Source organism: Rhopalosiphum padi, chromosome 3 (assembly GCF_020882245.1).
Source record: "Rhopalosiphum padi isolate XX-2018 chromosome 3, ASM2088224v1, whole genome shotgun sequence".
NCBI classification, from domain to species: domain Eukaryota; kingdom Metazoa; phylum Arthropoda; class Insecta; order Hemiptera; family Aphididae; genus Rhopalosiphum; species Rhopalosiphum padi.
The window spans coordinates 10179995-10200741 of NC_083599.1; the positions used below are offsets into that span (position 1 = coordinate 10179995).

The 20747-nt window shown below is 26.4% G+C and overlaps 2 protein-coding genes across 2 annotated transcripts in view; both read right to left on the reverse strand.

Annotated features, from left to right (window-relative positions):
• Positions 1-1846: 1846 nt before the first annotated feature.
• LOC132927048 (protein O-mannosyl-transferase 2) lies at positions 1847-7994 on the reverse strand. The gene is made up of 17 exons (XM_060991500.1): positions 7734-7994; positions 6688-6777; positions 6546-6630; positions 6378-6482; positions 6194-6302; positions 5987-6095; positions 5763-5922; positions 5500-5689; positions 5323-5432; positions 3781-3993; positions 3485-3636; positions 2984-3072; positions 2764-2912; positions 2541-2694; positions 2336-2482; positions 2168-2279; positions 1847-2106 (listed from the first exon to the last, which is right to left on the reverse strand). Exons 1-17 carry the CDS (start codon positions 7790-7792, stop codon positions 2001-2003), a joined length of 2139 nt encoding a protein of 712 aa, XP_060847483.1. The 5' UTR covers positions 7793-7994; the 3' UTR covers positions 1847-2000.
• Positions 7995-13032: 5038 nt separating this feature from the next.
• LOC132926365 (uncharacterized) overlaps positions 13033-20747 on the reverse strand; it is a 65734-nt gene continuing 58019 nt past the window's right edge. The window contains exons 14-15 of the mRNA XM_060990716.1: positions 20110-20465; positions 13033-16398 (exon numbers count right to left, since the gene is read on the reverse strand). Of these exons, the coding sequence (XP_060846699.1) occupies positions 15926-16398; positions 20110-20465 (829 nt within the window). The 3' untranslated portion in view covers positions 13033-15925. The remainder of the gene's footprint in view (positions 16399-20109; positions 20466-20747) is intronic.

A 20747-nucleotide genomic window follows, 5' to 3' on the forward strand; every position in this document is an offset into this window, starting at 1 on the left:
TTATTACGTATTATTTTATCTGCCGACTGGATACATTTTGTATTTATGTCCAAGGTTCAGGTATTTGACTTGCATTCACGGTTGCAACATAAAAATTAAAATATGTTGATAAATAATATTTTATCAACGGAAAAGGAAAATTTTTAACAAAGGTACAAAAAAATATCTACGATGCAGATAATTGCTCATTTAAATATTCAATTATCTTTCAAACTCACACTAGCATGTCCAAAATATACCTAAATATAGATAATTTATAGCGGATAATATGTTGTCCAAATTGGTTGCTTTTATCTATATCATAAATAACAAGTACAGACATGTGCTTTTAAATGGAAAATTATAAGGTCTGATGGTGTATTTTAGAAAGACGAGAAGGGAAATAATCTCCTCCCATGTTGTTATTTAATCACTAAATAAATAATAACTACATAAAAAATATATATAATAATTTGTCAAAACATCGCAATACTATAATGATTTTTAGTATACCCTAATATATGTGTACAATTATTAAATTTATAATTCCTTTTTCTATTAACCCAATGTAGATTTTTCACTCTTCAATGATATGATGCATGTAAAGTATTAATTGTTAATATTTAGATTTTAGATATTTGTAAGGTCCTATAATACTCCTATACTATGACTATCAACTTTGAAACTAATGTGATTTTTTAGGGCCCATGTGAAAAATTCTTTAAATAGTTAAATATATAATTCCTATACTTTGGTAATTATAGAGTTGGTATAACAAAGGAGTAAACACCTTTTTCATATAAAAACTCTCAAATAAGATAGCACACACAGTAAATACCAAATTTGCAAACTTCATTATTGTATTAATTGATTAGTATAGTTTATAATATCACAACACTGTCGAAATTCGACATGAACAAAAGCTGTTTGAAAATTAAATGATTTTCAAATATTATAATCATGTACTATATAACCCAGTAATATTTATTTCCAATGAAAAATTTTCCATAAAAAAAGTTTCTGAGCAAATAAGATTTCAAAAAAATATTCAGTACATTACAATTCAAACTACATATTATTATATTTCAAATTCAACATTTTCCATAAAAATATGTTAAAATTCTATAAAAGCTTTCAATATTGACATAATATAATTGTAATGAGTTAAACTAGTTCAAAGTAATATTACTCAATTCAACTAGTATTCTTATAAAACATGTATTAAATGGAATATTTTTGTAGATAAATAAGATTTGAATGAATAATTTTCCTTAATTTTCTAACTTTTATATGTGATCATATTAAATCATGTAAATAAAAAAATATAAACCAACTAGTTAAATAATTAAATTACAATATTTATAGTTTGAGCTATTGTTAGACTAAGGGTCTGTAGACTTTTTATTTGAGAGCTACATAAAAAAATTAAAAGGTTTTTATTAGGCCAAAATTATATAAATTGTTATAATTATTTTATTTAATTCGGAGATCCATACCAATGGAAACCTCTGGCTTAGAATATAAAATATAAATATTAAAATACCTTAAGGAGGGTCTGAGATGGCCCATGGATGACTAAGCCCCCTCTTATTTACATCCATGATAATATTATGTAGATTCACGTAATTTATCACTAAATATTCTAATCAATTTAAGTATTAGTTTCAGTTTTTAACATAGACCTTATACTAGTCTATTAGTATAAGGTCTATGGTTTTTAAGAATCATCTTATCATTTTAAGTTTCCAAGGTACAGAAAGAGTTAAATCACATATAACATATAGTTATTCTTAACTCAATGTCATCCTGGAATTTTTTTAAAAGTGACACTAACAACCAGATTCAACTTAATGACTACATAATACACTTGATAAACAAAATAAATATATATTTGTAAAAAATAATACTGTAGAAATGACTGATCAAATAAAATATATCATATGCAATTATAAAAAAAATTTGTTCATAAGTAAATAAGTTAAATACAATAATAATTGCAGTCTTTTTTAAGTAGTAATGTTTTAGAATTCCCAAGAATCAAGCCAGCGTAATCCAAACATTGTACTATTTTGTTCTGTTGAAATGGGTCCTGACATACCATAAGCAAGAGGAGAGTAAAGATAAAAACTGGAAAATACATAATACAAACTTAAAATTTATATATTTAATTTTTTTAAATTATACTTACCTAAAGATGATTGATGCATATATGAATCCAATAAGTCCATCATAAATTGTTTTCCGAATAAGAGTGGGTTTTGATGTCTTGATCATTTCCAATAAATAACCGATTGTTACACCTAAGTTGTATCATGTATTATTTATTATGGACTATTTTTTTTTATCTTGTACTAACCTGTTAACATTGAGCTATATAAAAATGCTGAAAAATAGTGATGGAAGTACAAAACCCTTCCCATTGCGTAAAATGGTATATAGTGTAGTCCCCATCCAATAAATAGCCAATTACATGTAGTCAGTAACTGCTGCTTAGAATCTGCAACTATAATTTAAATTATATTTAATTTATATAGAAATGAAGAATTTGGTTTTATGCTCACCAGTTTCATTATTTTGATTACTCTTGCGTTTATTAATTATGGCTTTCCAAATTGAAATCAAATTGTACAATAACATAACCACTATATTTCCCCACCAAATTACTGGATTTCCAAGCAAATAAATTTTATAATTGTTACCAGAAAAGAATTGTCCCTGAAATATTAAAATGTTATACATAAACAAACATAAATATGAAATTTAATGTATAAAATTAAACCAAACCTTATAGTTTATTGGCCATTGCCAAGGTTTAGACGTTACTTCTCCTTCTTTTGGTTTGAGACCGGCATTCCCTTGGAACATGACAGCATGTGATTCAATAAATCTAGCAAAGAAATTTGGGGAATATACTTCAAAACTGACATTCGGCACTATAGTAAAAAATAAATTTTAGATTTTTTATTTTTTTTTGGCACATTCATAAATATTAAATTAATCTCACACTTAGAATTTATGTTATCTTCGACATTCCAATATGAATTTGTATCCCTTAGATTTGGGCTACACGTGACTTCATGTTGTTCAAACGCCCTAAAATAAAATAAAATTCAAACAATGTATTAAGAAAACATAATACGTACTCATATGAATTTATATTTAAAATTTAAGTACTAGTATAAAATTAAATAATAATAATAAAAATTATTATTATTACTACAACACGGATTTTAATGTATTTCAGTACTTGGATCTTTACATTAAATTTTTAAAACGTTTATTTAATTTTTATTATGCATTTCTCAATCTGCTAAATTTTGGAATCAACTTAAAATATAAAATAATTCATTTTTAAATACTTATATATGAAATCAACGTATAGAGGAGAAATTAATTTTGTATTCGAACTTGCACCCTTTAATAACTTATCATGCTTTTCATTTAGAAAATACCATTGTTAGAAAAGATTTTTAAAGTTTATGTTTAAATGAAAAAGAGAAATTACCATTTTGGCAATTGCTTGTTGCTTGTAGTGAGCACACAATGTTGAAGAACATGAACTAATTTTATTTTACTTGTTACTGCAGAGACAATATTACCATCTGAACCACCATCAACAAATACTTTCCAAACATCATTGTAATCACCAGTACCATTCTAAAAGAATATTATTATGAATTAATAATAATCAGATCATTTTTATGAACATAATAAATTAATAACCATACAACTTAAATGAATTCATTACTTATTTTCACTAAAATAGTAAAAATTTTGTTTTTGGTGGTATTACACTATTACCTCTCCATAACCAGTGACTTGATAATGTTTCCTTGTTATTGGAGCTGGTTCGCGATGTGAATGTAAATTTCGCCTTGTCGGTACATGTTCCAGTCTTATCATGTCTCCATGTTTTAAAAGTCTTACAGTGTCATTGATACTTATTTTTTCATCATCATTGTAAAATTTTACCAACCATCGATTATTTTCATCCTTGTGCGCATATGTAGTAATCTAATCGAAGAAAAATAAAAATATAAGTGTTTAAGTGTGTCATAATATAATATATATATATGTATATATCGTGTATACATAAAAATGATTTTTTTTTTTTTTGAAATGTAAGTATATAATTTAAAAATTTAATTTTTAATTTTAATTACAATCTTAATTTTTTTATTGGTATTGTAAGTTTGAAATATTTTTTAATTAAATTTAGAAATATATTTTAATAGTTAGACTAAAACTAAAGACTTATAGACTTTTAAATCTTCAATTATCTTTATAAATTTATCTCATTAGTTAATAATTAATATATATATTATATTTTAATTTGTTAAATAAACTTATTATTTAATTAATCATAAATTAATAAAATATAATATATAAACATAAACAATCATTTAATGATTGTTGTTAAGAAATTTTAGTAGTCCAAAATTTTCTACTAACATCACAATGTTATGAGGGTCAACCAAAAGGTAAGTAAGTTACTCTTTTGGGGAATAACATAAGATAATTAACATATCTTATGGCAGATTATAAAACATATTACTGATCTTATGTCCTGATTTTGAGGTTTATTTATTTGTATCAACAAGTATTTATAATTTTGTGTTTATATATTATATATATTCAACATGGAAATGTTCGAATGCGTATTTAGGATTTATATGCCACTTCGTTAGTTTTCACCCTTTAATTTTGTGTTTATAGGAAAATCAAAAATGTTGCATTATTTTCGTTATACAAATTATTTTTTAACTCTCAAACAAAAGACTTATTAATAAAAAGTATTTAAAAATAAAATAATTTTATTGAAAAGTATTCTTTTTAAAACGTGTTTTTAATATAATCACCAAACAAATTTCTACATTTTTTTTTCTCTGAATGAGTTTGGAAATTTTTTGTTCAAAAAATTACTGTCAAAAATAAATTTATAATTATTATCCTTTAAAATATTCAGTGACCACAAAACATTATCTGTAAGTTTTTCTACAAACGATAATGACTAATATTAGGTATATGGAGTATGGTTAGTATTTTAATATGAACTATGATATAAACTACTCTAACTACTGAAACTACCACATTGTTTTCTGAATATCATAGACAATAATATCGTACTACTTTACTCTATGGATAAACTTCAAGTATCCAAATCCCAGTTCTAAATCCTGATTACATGAAAGAAATTCTAAAATAACTATTATGTTGCAAAATGCATCGACTTAAATGTATATTTTAATTTCTCACCTTTCAAGAGAAGCTCCAGACTACACAGAAGAGCTTTATTTCACTTTTATTAGGTCTATAAAGACAATATTTAAACAATTATCTTACCTGTTGTTGTTTGGCCCCAACATTCTCTGGATAAAGATGCCAATGCGAATGTAAATATCCACCACCAGTTCTATGATTTTTTAATGTTATTATTGCCCCAAATGATACATCTAAAATAATATTGTAAAATCAAAATATTAATTTTGTTTAAAAAATAAATATACAAATGTACACAACCTTTTGGCATGCTAGCATTGTGTAATGAATTGCCTTGTAATTTTGATTGAAAAGCAGAACTATAGAATCCATCGCCATTACCACTTTTATTGAGTATAAATAAATGTATGTAAAAAAATCCAACATACACTAATATTGGTAAAATTATAAGACAAACAAACCTTGCTACAAAATGTTTCACAGTATAACTCTAAATTAAAAGCAAATAATAATAAATGTTAAGTAAAATGTTATACATTTAATATATTTTTATGTTATATTACTATTGGTTTTGAAAGTTTTCCAAGTATAAACCATAGATCAGCTATTGTCATTAATCCAATGAATGTCACTTGAAATAATCCAACAAACTTGACACATACACAACAGGCCATGGTTACACCAGTAAATATTAACCAAAACCACCAATTAACACTAAATTCACTAGAATTGTATAAGATAAAGATTAATGATGACAAAAATAAAAATTCTTAATAGTATAGCTTACTATAACGTATAGGACCGAAATTTGCAAATCCCCACAAATGATGCTAACATAAAGAATAGTAGTATGGGATCGAGCAAAATATATTGAGTTAATGTCAATGTCCCAACGTCTAGGAAAATAAATAAAAATGTATAATGGTTCTCAATACATTCCATAAAATATTTAAGTTTAAATAATATATTCAGTGTTCTTAGTAATTATAGTTACCGAATAATACTAAAGAAGCTGATAAAGTTGCCGCATTTAATGAATGTGTCATTTCCCAAATGGATACAAAAGTAAATGGAATTAAAGCTCCTCCTAAAATTGTACAAAACTAAAAATAGCGTAATTATTTGAAATTATATACATGATTACTGTTTATTTTTTATTTCTAAAAATGTTTATAAACCTCTCGCATTCCAATGTAATTGACTCCTTCATACTTGTCACCTGGTTTTTCAAATGGAAAACTACCATTATATCCAGTTAAAACTCCAGATAGAGCTATCAACATCTATAAGTTTTGTGATTATCAATTATTATAGTATGTGATTTTTAAAATAAAATTGACACTTACCTTTCCCAATGGAGGATGCACATCGAAAAAAAAAGTTCTATTTATGTACCAACTTCCCATTTTTCCAAAATGCGTTTCATCCCAACTAAATAATGTAAATGATTAACAACGAGAATGTTTAACAGAAAATATAAATACATACCAAACATGATCAGGCTCGTCAACTTTATATAATCGAGTCCCAAATGAAAGAACTGTTAGTATTATAAACAATATCCACCATGTTGAATTCCTAAGATTAATATTTTGATTAATACAATTTTGTTTCGTTTTGGTGATATTATAAAGAAAATAAATATAGAAATATTATAACATAAATTATATATAATTGATTGTATATTTTTTTAATTTTAAAATGTGAATGTGATCAAAAAACATATATGGGTATTCTAGCCATATTAATTATTAATCTTTTTAAAGAGTATAAAAATATTTTTAATCAAGAACGTAGGTAATATGGTAATTTTAAGGTATTTATGAAACATGAACTAATTAAGATGTACAGAAGCTACAAGGAAAAGCATAACCATCAATAAAATGCTTAAATTTTTGTTAACCTATTATATTTTATTTTGACATGATAATAATTCATTAGTATTAAATAATTTCAACAATATCTAAAATGTATTAAAATAAAGTCTAATGTTTCATAATAATAATAATTACTAGCTATAAAATAAGCACCTAAAAAGTTGTTATTGTTAAAAAAAATTTAGGTCATTATGTGGTATTATGTATGTATCTAACCGTTGGTATTGTTGATAGATATAATTCTATTTCAAAAATATAATAAGTTGTGCTCCAAATTTTAGAACAGCTTATAATTTAAAATATAAGTTTATATATTTTGTAAATTCATTTTGACTCCAATTATTATACACATTCTAGGTATTATTGGTACTACAATATTGTGTAAACAAAAACTTTGAATATAGCTATTGTTGCGTAAAACATTTATTCTACTAAGCAATACGTTCTGAGTAAAAAAATGTTGTTGAACATTTTTAGATGCTTACATGCAGCTATATGCTAATATTATTAAAGTTTTGGTTAAGCAATTGTAAGTTAACTTATTAATGAAACATCGACAAAATGGGTAAGGAAAATGAACGCCAAGTCATTTATCCGTTGTAAATAGGACGATATTCAACCAGTTATGTCAAATATTAGTAAAATGTTGGTACATACCCTTTGGATTCATCATTTTGCGATGAATGGACTGCCGTTTTTGTAGTGGACTGTGTCATGGTTTATAAGGCACTAACTATATTATAATGTATACGATTAGCTACGAGACCGTCAAAGTTCTAAATAATGTCAACATTTTAAACAATACGTATTATACTCAATCGTAACATATAATTAAACAGTAAATTTAAACGATAAATATTAAGATTTACAAGTAGACCTGAATCGTAACTAATCAAGCACCTACCTATCGACGTTTTAAAATCGTCGCTTATCACACGTCTTGTGATAACGACATAACGGTATATTGTGAAACGTCACTAGGTATCATCAAACATCGGGAAAATAAATATGATAATACGAAAGTAATAATATTATAGACTAGGCAGTACCTATCTATTATTACAGTACAACATATTTATATCATACACTGTTGAACGAATTCATGAAGTACTGAGTATCAGACAAGTAAGCGATATTAATACAAAGTTGGGTGAGTTGATGAAAAAAAAAAAACCCGGGTAGTCGATATTTTGCTGAGAGCTGTATTGTTATTGTAGGCATAAAAAATATATATTTTGTCATGATTGTAGGTGTCGAGACGTCGAGTGTACCTACTATATTTTCTAGTACTTACCTTGTTATTGAGTACGTAGGTAATGCAGGTCGCGTAGTCCGTAATGGATGGCATGTGTTGAATTAGAAAAAAAATAGTCAATTTTTGTAAAAATGTAAATTCGTCTGGTATGTATAGATACCAACTTCCGCCATATTATTGGTTAAATATTTTTGAGATACCTAAGCGTAATTCTTCGCAGAAATAAGTACCTACGTTTCTTTGGTAGTACGAGTTATTTTTTTCCAAAATTAATTTTGAATATTAAGCTGTAAACTGTTTAAGCTTTAAGCAATGGTGTTATTTTAGTTGATATATATTAAAATGAATTTAATATGACTAAAAATCAACCTTTTTTTTTATTTTATAAAAATAATATTAGACTACTATTATACGAATATTTTATTAAAATGGCTACCTATTTTCATACTCGAGACTTAGAGGCTAACATTTTTACTTTTCTACTATAGTCAATAGTAGGTACTAGGTAGGCATTTATGTTAACCAGCTACCTATCCGATTTCCTTATGAGATAGGTAATATATTATTATTTTTAGGTAATTTTCTTTTTACTGGATATTATTATTATCGTCTATAACATTATAATTATTTATTGTTATATATATATATATATAACATATCATAGATTAGTAGATTAATCGGTAATCCACGATGTTAATTATCTAATGGCTAATACATTGTATATTGGTCTTAGATACCTACTACTTACACTATTTTTTAGTAATAATTGTAGACTTCAAATGTTCATATAAATAGGTATTTATATTTTTTTTCTAAAGTAGTAAAAATATTTTGGATTTTTTTTTATCAATTATTTAGTTAATTAAAATATATTATATTTTATACATTTTTTTTTATTTATGTTGATAAAATTTTTATTCTCATCAGTCATTAAACTTAAAAATTGAGTTACTATAAGTTAAATTGTATATAACTGTATAAAAAAATTTGGAATTTAAATAAAGCAAACTTAGCAAACTATAGTAGGTACCCAGCTATTTTAAATAATGTACACACAACTATATAAATGGCTTTTGTAATCGATGTAAATAGATTAATAAAAAAAATGATTATATTAATATAGTATAATATACGGGATAAAACTGCATGTTTAATAACCTACAATATTATTATATTTTATAGCTAGTGCTGCGAATTTAATGCACAAGAAAACCTTGAAAAATGCATTTAAAATGTTAAAAAAATGCACTTAAAATGCAAAAAAATGTATTTAAAATATCAAAAATTATAGTACAAAATACAGTTGTTCGCGTAGATAATTTGTTATAAACCGAGTATCGAGTACTGGCCAAGTAAATTTTTTTTTTTAAACACTTAGTATTGACTATTGGGTATTTAATAAATAATAGTTAATAATTATTAGTTAAGCAGTTATAATAAACTACTTAGCCAAACATAGAAAGAAACACTATTGAGTATTGAGTATTAACATAAAATATAAAAAATAAAACAAATAAAATTATAATAGGTATTATTAGGTACCTCGTCAGTAATTAATAATATTATTATAATACAATAAAAAATATATTTTAAAATTTATGTATATTATGGTGAACAAATAAAAGCTGTTCAGCATTCTGAGGCTAGATTATTATCTAATAATTTATTAACCCGTCATTTCTGACATGTACGAGTACATACCTTGCTCGCAGTTGTATTTCCCCCCAAATTCATAGTACTTCATAAGGAAATAATTAAAAATAGATTTTTCGATAAACAGCCACTTTGCTATTCTGATAAGGAAAATTATTGCATTGCAAAAATTAGTTGTGTCGTACTGTCGTGTGAGCGAATCTTTTTACCGAGTCTACCGAGTAAGAGACGGGTAAAAATGAAGGTATTACGCCGGGTACTTATACTGATATTAGTATATTATATGCATAACAATTTATTTATTTAATAAAAAGTTGATTCAATTTGAATTTTGATTTTGATTTTGAAGTTGATTGATTCTTTAATAATGCTATTTGCCTGAAACATTTTTAAACATTTTTAAATTGTTTTCAAAGATTTTAATTAATGGAATTTAATTAAAAATACCAAAAAATGAACTAAAAAAGGAAAATATGACCTAAAAAAATTTAAAAACGTCAAAAAATGTAAAATTAAAGTTTCGTAAATGGATTTGTTGTTACATAATTAAAATTATGTACTTATAAAGCTATGTTTCATAACCACCAAAAAAAAAAAAATGCATTTTCCTATAAATTTACAGCCCAGATTACAAATAGAAATATTATTTTGTATTAAACCAAATAATTAATACTTGTATTTAAAGATATTTAATTTCATGATCGACATGATAATTTTTAAATAATATTCATGACTAAATGTTTCATGAGTACAATGTACATAATATATGACCTGTTATTCGTGTAGTTGATAATAATTTAATAGGCAATATAATTGCTTTATAGTATCATTTAATAATCGTATATAGACGGTTAACCATTATTCATTAGTTCGATTTAAGCCAGTGTGACGTGTGTATTATTGTTGGTACCAATACCTGAAAATTTAATAAAATTAAGTTCTAAATTGACATATTCAAAACAAAAGTGTCATTTTCTGATAATTACACAAAATAATGGTAATTTATAAAAACAGGACAAAGTAATTTAAACCGTGTTGTGACAAACTTTTAGAAACTTTTTATTATTCAAAACCAAATTGAATAGATTACTGTTAACGTTCTTGTCTTCTTGTCAGAAGTATGTTTTGTGTTGTGTACAGGCTTTATGAGTATTTTTTTAAGATAAAGTTTTAAACCATTTAATCATTTTAATCTTATCTCATCTTGTAAAATATATTTCCTTGTTTATTTTTACAGTACAAGGTGTTTACGGTATGCAAATTAGACAATAAACAGTACAAAGTATCCGTTTAAAGTTAAATTTGAATTCAATTACTGCATGGAGTATAAAAAAGAAATTATTGTGAATAGGTAGACTGTCTGCCAGCCTTTATTACTATATAAGTACCTATATTATATATTATATATTTTTATATTGCTCTTATAAAATATAAATGGGCATTAACTTTTTGGAATTCATTAAGAAATACATAATATAATAAAGCAACTTGTATCACATTTTACAGTTCTGCTAGTTATACAAATTAATCATCTTATACATTTTTAAGTATACAATAATTTGCAAAATTTTATTAAAATTTTAAACTTCAAATGCTTATGTAAAAAACATACAAATGTATTTTTAATATATTCAAATGGCTAAAAAAAATTACTTCTGTGGGAAATAGATTATAATAAGTCTAAATACTTTGAAATTTAATTGTGTTAAAAAAATAATGATTTAAGCAATAGAAGAATGTTTTATGTTTCTACGATTAATTATTTTATAGTTATAGCAATGAAACTATAATATTTTTATTATAAATCATTATTTATTACGTTTAAATATAATTCAATGTATTCAAAATTTGAAATTCGATCATCACTTATAAAAATATAGCTTACGCTTCCTGTATAAAAAATGTATGTGAAACCTAGTATTAAGTTAAAAGGGTTTTGACTGAGCATAATTTATTTATCGACATCTATAGCAATAACATTAAAAATTATTTTAATTACATGGAAAAACGGAATTATGGATATGTTTTTCAGTTTTCGGCTTAGAAGACAAAATACTTAACCGATTAAGATTTGCTTCAGTTTCAAAAAGAATTTCTCCATCCTCTTCTTCTTATCTCAACGCTCTCCTCAATTTTTTTTACCTCACTTACATTTTCCGGTATCGTAAAACACTTAACGTAAAGTCATCTATTATAACTATTATATATACCTTTTTTACTTATAATTTGTGGTTTGAACTCGGAGACTTGGAGCCGTAATTTTAAACCATATGTATACTTATTATAATAGACTAATAGAGCCATTAATAACTATAATATCCGTATAGTAGTGCCACTGCAGGTAAGTGTAATGTGCATAATAGTAACAACGGTAAAGATAGTTATTTTTTTGTTTTATATTTTTGTGAAATTATGACAATTACTTATATAAATGGAAAATAATATAGAATAACTATTAATTATAGTATATGTAAAATATTATTCTAAAACATTAAATAATAATGTAATAAGATCAATAATTATGGAATGGAAATAGTAAACTGTGAGAGATTACGAATATATTTAATAATGTTGTTAATAATAATAGAAGAAGGCTAGACTTACATTTTTTGAGTAATGTGGAGGTTGTCTGGTTGTATCGCCAGCTTAGCTTGGATTGTAATCATTTTGTGATCTTACAGCGAATGTAGGGATGGAACAGTTAGAACAGTTATTATATTTGATCGCTTTATGTTTTGAACGAGGCTGTACGCGATTTCGCGCTTTATGCGAATTTGGCGTTATCCTATGGCTGTTTAGTGCAATCCCTTGACCCTTCCCACATTTAATGTAACAAGGCGAAAGGTGACAGTAAACCTTGGTGTGATTATATTGAATAAATGCACTATGGAGGAAATCGTTATGACGGCGAATTCAACATTTCATTTCACATTGTTGTATGGATATTAATTTTGTTGTTCATATTCAGTGCCTATTCCTTCTTCAACGATATAAGTTTTCTAGTTTCCATATTGAAAAAAACTAATAAATAGCTAGATTAACAACATGTCATTACTTCAATTTTTTATTACCTATATAATTGTATTTTTTTTAAAAATTATTTTAATAAATACAAATACACACAATTTCTTATTATTTTATTTTAATAAATAATAATTATTATGATTTAATACATCAGCTTTAAATTTTACTATAACACTACGGGTTTGGTATACATAATAATTTCGTTATCTATAGTTATATAATTTAATTGTATAACAATAACCTTAACGCGTCAATATTATTTATAATCTATATCTAAATAATTACAATATTAGTCAACGTGATGTTTTACAATATGAGTCGCTGTCCGTTATATTATAGTAGGCGAGTAGCCTACTTGTAGGTATGTCAAAGTATCAATGTTTTTTTAACGCAATCGTATGTCAACTTCACACTTGTGTATTGAAATAATGCATAATATATTTAGCACTTACGTACAAATAGGATTTTCGCAAAATTCTTTTGCAAATATTAAGAAGTCATGATTATAAAATGTTCATATAATACCTATTTTATAGCTTATAGGTATAACTGCGTATACATAAAGTGTATACGTAAAATAACATATTATTATTCTGGAACACGGTGTAAGTGGTGTTCCATAATAATAATATATTTTGATAATATCTATAGATTAAAGTATAAAAAGTTGACACAACTAAATTTTACTATTTTTTATTGAAGACTTTTATAATCAATACACATTTTAAATGCCTTACTTGTGTATATTAAAGTAATAGGTAATAATATAATTGCTGTATATTATAGTTGGTATATTTATTTAACAACAAAGTATTTAACGTTGGATTCTTAATATAATCGATTTGATAATTATAAATTAGGGGACACATTAATATACGTAGTATGGTTTTAAAATGTTTATTAGTATCTAGAAACAATATTCTGAACTATGTAAAATTTCCGTTTGATACATATTTTTATTTTTATAAATATATAATCAACTTTAAATCCACGAGAATTGACCAATTACCTTTTTTAGTTATATACCTACCTAATTTTTATTAACTACTTGTCTTAAATTTTGTTAGATACTATATTGGTATACATTATAAAGAGCAATAGCTGATGTAAATATGTACAATTGTATCAGAACTGATCTATTAAAAATGAATTTTAATTTATTAGACCTACGAATTAAATAAAATTAATAAAATAACGGATGAAACACTCAATATTACAAATTTAACATTCACAATTTTAACACACACATACAGTATTTATGTATAATATTATTGAATATAGGTATATATTTATCTAAAATAAAACCAATTAGGTACTTACTATAACGCTTACAAATAATACGTTTAATATTAATATTAATTAATACGATTAAAAGTAAAAAATGTTAACAATATGAGTAAATTCTAATTTTTAAAGAACATGGAAAAAATTGGTAACCATAATAATAAATTGTTATTTTAATACGCAAAGTATAGTGGGTATACAGATGCGATTTCAATAATCTTATTAGGTGTTGAACAAATTTATACAAGGTGAGATCATACACACTTCCCTTTAGCTTCCTTTTAATAACTGTTTAGGTCTTACAAGATTTTTTTCTTCACATTTTATTGATATATTGCCATCATTACATGAGTCTACCTTGATGGGTGAGGGTTTTTTAGTTGTTACCCCGCCTTTGTACGTATAAAATATGGATACAAATTATACACTCCAAACAAATATTAACAACATAATATATTAAAATATCAAACAATTAACAAGTACCGATGAGGGTACTAGTTAAAATCATACCGTCAACAGATGCTATTTTTAACGAAAAATATATATATTAAACAAATAACTTATAGGTAACCACAATATGTTCGATTTACGATAGAAGTGGTTGTAGTAAGTTGGATTTTAGTAATATTGGTGAAAGATAATCTATGTTATAAATTTATATTTCAACATATTATATGTTTAATAAATTATATAATCTACGGGTTTTTCGTTTTGATTGATTTTCGTGGGAATATCATACATGAAATGTAGTGTATGTGTGTGCGCGAGTGTGGTGAGTAGTCAACACCCCTCCTCCTAAATTGCACATAGATACCATAGTTATATGAAGTTTCAATGTGTTAATTAGTTAGAATTACTATAGAAAATACTCTAATTATATTTATTTCAGGAATATTTGACAGCATATAACTTATTTTAAATGTTGAACAATTATTGTTATTGTTAAATGTTCTAATGATTAGTTAATGGTTAATTTGATTAATTTAGTTAAATATGATAAAAATGAATTAAATTAATTATAGGTACACGTACACGAGTCATATCGGTGGGGCCCAGTACTCATATGTATATGAAATTAAATTAAATAAATAAAAAAATAATAAATATTATATTCAACTTGTTTTAATTGCGGTTATTATTTTTTTTATATATCCACTACAATAAAAACTAAATGAATATAATTCCTAGATTTTATGCTTATTAAATAACAACACATTGACATTATTGTTATTAAACTCGAAAAATTATTACAGAATTTAAAAAGGAAGAGTCGAACGGCCGTAAAATCATCGGTCTTGTATTATAGTAGGTATTTTTGACGATTGTAATTTTTTTTTAACATTCAATTATTATATTAATAATTATATAATGATCATCGTCACAAAAACACAGATCCTTGATATAACAAAATGGTATAATATGCGATTTGCTATTTTCGGTCAGGATCTGAGTTGGGGACGGGGTGAAAAATTGTGTTTAGCGTAAACACACAACATAATATTATTAAATAGTATACACACATATTATACCATAAACTCAACATAGGTAATAATAATAATAATAATATTATTACTGTACAAGGTAACAAGGTAGTTGGTGTAATCATATTATGATATGAATATCAGGTTATTGCTCACACACAACTCTCGGGGCCGGGAATGCCGCGGTTCACGATCGACACTAAAAACTGTTTGCCAAAGTTTTGTTGGATCATTATGTCCGGCGAGGGATCTCCGGATTCGCCGGGATTGCGATCGCAATGCGAACCGGTCAGATTTGGGTAGACGTTTCGCTGTTGCTGCTGTTGCTGTTGCTGATGCTGCGGTCGCCGGGAGAGCAGCGAATATTTTTCGCCGATCATCTTGTCGCCACATGCCGTCCGGTCGTTTGATGCTATCGTCGCGGTTTCTACGATCGTTGGTGATCTGTCGTCGCTCTGCCGTCGTTTCCACAACAGGAACGCCACCGCGATGACTATCGCCGACATCACCGCTACTGAAACGAACACTATCATGCTCGTCGCTGTAGTGCTTTTCCCACGGCTATTTGACGCGTTGCTCCGTCGATCGTCATTGTCGCCGCCTCCACTCAACATTATCCACCATTCTGCAGACATAACAAGATATTATACGTATTTACTTAGAATTCTGCAATTTAGTGTGTTATGTACTTTATTTATACTTGTTTCTAGTAGTATTTTTAGTATCTATACATAATACATAGATCCTTTTCGGGGGAAAAAATTAGCAGTACTCCTGTGAAGTGTGGGCGGGGGGGGGGGGTGGCATTCGCTTGTCGTGACAAATTAAAAATAATTGAATTATATCTATATGTATATAACAATATTTATTTCATTTATTACTACAATTTGCATACAATATATGCAATATATTGAATATATATGATATACCCATGATTAGTTAACTTTCAGTTAAAATATATTTTTTTTATTTTATAATTGTAATTAAAAAAATAGGAGATGTAACAGTACTATATGTTAAATTTTCAGCGTATCTTATCATTGAGTTGGTCATAGAGTAGGTAAAATTTATGTATTACATTTGAATTCATCAATAAATTATTTCATGAGAAAAACCGTTAGTAAATAATTGAATATTTAAATTATAAATACACGATTATTTAGCTTTATGATATGATCATATAATTTGTTTCCGTAAATACTGTATGATTCCTGCGAATTTCTACTCGTTCCCGTTACATTTTAGCCCCGAGAATTGCCTTTCTCTAAACACATTTCTACTTGACCTATAGTCGCATTGAACGTGCTTCATCCAAAATATTGAATAAAAAGAAAGCTATTCATGACGAATTCAAATTAAATGAAAAGATGATATTTTGTCTGACATATAGTTGATTGAACTGACAATTATCAAAAAACCAAATGCCATCGGATAAAGACCGAGATGCAAACGGTCGATAAGTCGTATATTAAATCGATTGTTTATTCGTTTAGGTATATAGAGATTAAACTATCGGCATGTCACGGCGCGTACAAATCTACGTGTTTATTGTAAACAAATAACAATTGTCCGCACTTGACAGCACCAATTACATGGTGACGTGGCGACACAAACGAATTGTATCAGAGTTCTATATTTTTGTGTTTCTATTGTCGTTCGTCGTCGTCAGTAATAATGCACATTGCACAACAAATATTTATTTTTTCATTATAGTTATGATATGATGGGGTAAACTATTTGTGTCCCACCTACTGTGAACCACATGAGCCGCCGCCACTCAAGTCTTCTCCAGTACCACACAAATAATTTACCAATAATGAGCTTATACATATAAAAATTAATATTTAGCAATCCTTGAAGTTTTGTAGAATACCTAGTAAAATTTGTAAAAATATAATATAATTTTGGCACTAATTATAAGTGTTTAATGTATACCTATCACATTTTTTATATATATCTTAATTAAAAATGAAAAATTATAGATAAAAAGGTACTTTTGTACGCTTTGCTGTACATTAAGTGTCAAATAAGTTACTATTATTATGGGCGTGTTAAATTTGAATTCAATGATATATCTGATATCATTCTATACAAAAAACGATGCTGAACGGAAACGGTCTGACAGTCTATATCACTAAGTAGGTATATGTCATGTTATGTATTAGATTCTGAACGGAGTGATGAATGTATTGATTTTACCAATGATGTTTGTTTTTTATTTTTTATTTTTGTGTCTGTCATTACGTTTTGGAGTAGTAATAGTGCTTTGATTTTTGACTTCAGCTCCTCATTAAAAAGGAAAATGAATCTAATTGGTACTTTAGGGGGAGGGATCCAAAGTAAAAAATGTCCAATAGTTTTCAAAAGCGTCAAGAAAAATCCTAAAAAAGTAACGGAAAAACGGAAATTTTTACGCATAACTAGTTTTTGACAAAATCAATATTTTTATTTTGCTGTAACTCAAAAACGAATCATTGTATAAATACTTGAAATTTTCATCAAATGTTTATATCAGCGTTATATATTTACGATTAAATTTTCAAAATATTTTGACTTTTTAGCTATTCATAGATAATTTAAATTTATATAATTAATTTGTATATAATGATACCTATCATTGCATTCAAATTTAACACATCCATTATGGTAACCTACTCTCCATCTCTACTATACAGCAGAGCAATGTCCACTTGCCCACACTTTTTTTAATATTGCTATTAAAACTATTTATTTTACTTTTAGTATTATGGTAGGCCCGGAAAGTTGATAAATTTTTTTTTTTTTTTTGGATAATGTAGTATTTAATTATTATAATAATATACTTATACATTATAACCATATTAAAAGTGTTGTATACAACTTTATGTAAAATTCGATTTTACCTTTCTGTAAATACCGTAAAACAGCAAATTTCATAGTATTTATAAATGTTATCTTAAAATATACCATAAATGTAATTGCGTATGGTAAAATTCATAATAATATAATATATGTAAAAGTTTTAAGTTTCTATGAATAATACTTTTAAATTATAACAAAATAATTAACATTTTATTTATCGTTTTAATAAGAAATTTCGGTTATATTTGAATATAAAATGTCTATGAAAAATAATTCTCTTTAGATTTTATGGTTTCAGTATGAACTACTCATGAGGAATCTTGTATTCGACTTTCAAAACTTAGTTATAATAAGAACAGTTCTTATGAATTTCTAATTACAAAATAGCATACAATGTCTTATGAATTTCGTCAAAATGCACTTAATAATATGAAATTGTGCATATATATATTTATATATCATATATTCATATATATTTCTATGCCAATATTAGGACAACTTATGTGCAATCTTGTAATAAATTTTCAATAATTTTGACCCGATAAATAATCTTTATTCTATAAAAAAACCAAAAAATATTGAAACTTCTTCATGCATATAAATAGCTCAAAAATAGTTAAAACATGATAAAAATGATTAATTAAACATTTTGTACGGCTATTCGGTATTCAATTACAACAAAAAATTTTCAAATCTAAGGTATTAATAGAAACTGTTTCATACATTTTTGGGAAATGAATCAATTATTATGAATCTTATATTACATTTTTTTAAATGTTTACTCATTCATTCATTTGTATTGGCATTTATAAAATAAAAACAATTAAATATTTCAATTGTCTTTAAATAACTCAAAAAAGTCAAAGTATTTTGAAAGTTATTCCATGCATATAAAATGTTAATATAAATATTTGGTAAAATTTTAAGTTTCTGTTGTTATTTGTTTTTGATTTATAACAAAATTAATAAAATCAATTTAATCAAAATGTGGTTTAGCGTAAAAATTCACGTTTTTCTTTAATTTTATGTTTGATTTTTCCGATTATAAATTAAAAAATTGGGAATCTTTTCAGATTTTGATCTCTATAAACTATAAGCCAAATTTGATTTTCTATCCAAAACCACCCTTAAAGTTGAAAATCAAAGCATTTTATCGACAATTTATCGTGTACTCTTACACACACACACACACACACACACACACACACACACACACAAAACACGTATCATTATAAAATCAATACATTCATAATTAAGAATCTAAAACGACATTTAAGTTCAGGCGTAATGATTGAAAAAACCTGTGTTGTACTATTTAATGAATTATTTAGCATACAAAAGGGGAAAGGGAGAATGATAATATTGCAGGTTCAACTATAAAATGCCCCTCTTCCCATTACACATATAAATCTTACGTATTGTTAATACTTGTTTATAATATATCTGACATAAATAAATGTCATTCGAGAACTGGGCTTAAAGAAACAAAACGTACCGGTAGACGAAGTGCCGGCCGGACCGTCGGCTCTCGTACTGCTTTCGTATGCTGACTCGCCGCTCCACCACCACGGGTGCCTCAACAGCATCACGTTATCGCTACCGAAATTCGTGAGCGGGCCTCGGCCCATGCGATTGGCTGCGTACGCTGATAGAGTTAAACGTTTTCGTTCATCATCCGGGCCGTTTCTCAGTCGTAGGTTCTTGCGGTTTACGCGGTATTCGATCGAACCGCCACCCACCGCAGACCTGGCAGCGGTGCCCGTCACGTTGTCCGCTAGCCATTCACCACTTAGACGGTACTTGTTACGTCGAACGTAGTCGTTGCTATCGTCTGCCGTCGCGTAAGATGATCTGTAAAGCAGAGTAAGTTGTCACGTGAATTTAAAATTAAAAAAAACTGACTACATTACGCATTACCTATATTATTATATAATAATATGTTATGGCCAAACACGGTGATTGGGAAAGGACATCATTAGCCGAGAAATTTCGTTATCAATACACAAAATCAACTGATTATCGAGATTTTGTAACGGCTTTTAATGGCTAAATGTCTTAGATTTCCGTGATTGTTAGATGAAGATGACAAAAATATAGCAGTATGCAATTGTTAACTTAGAGGCGCAATTTTAA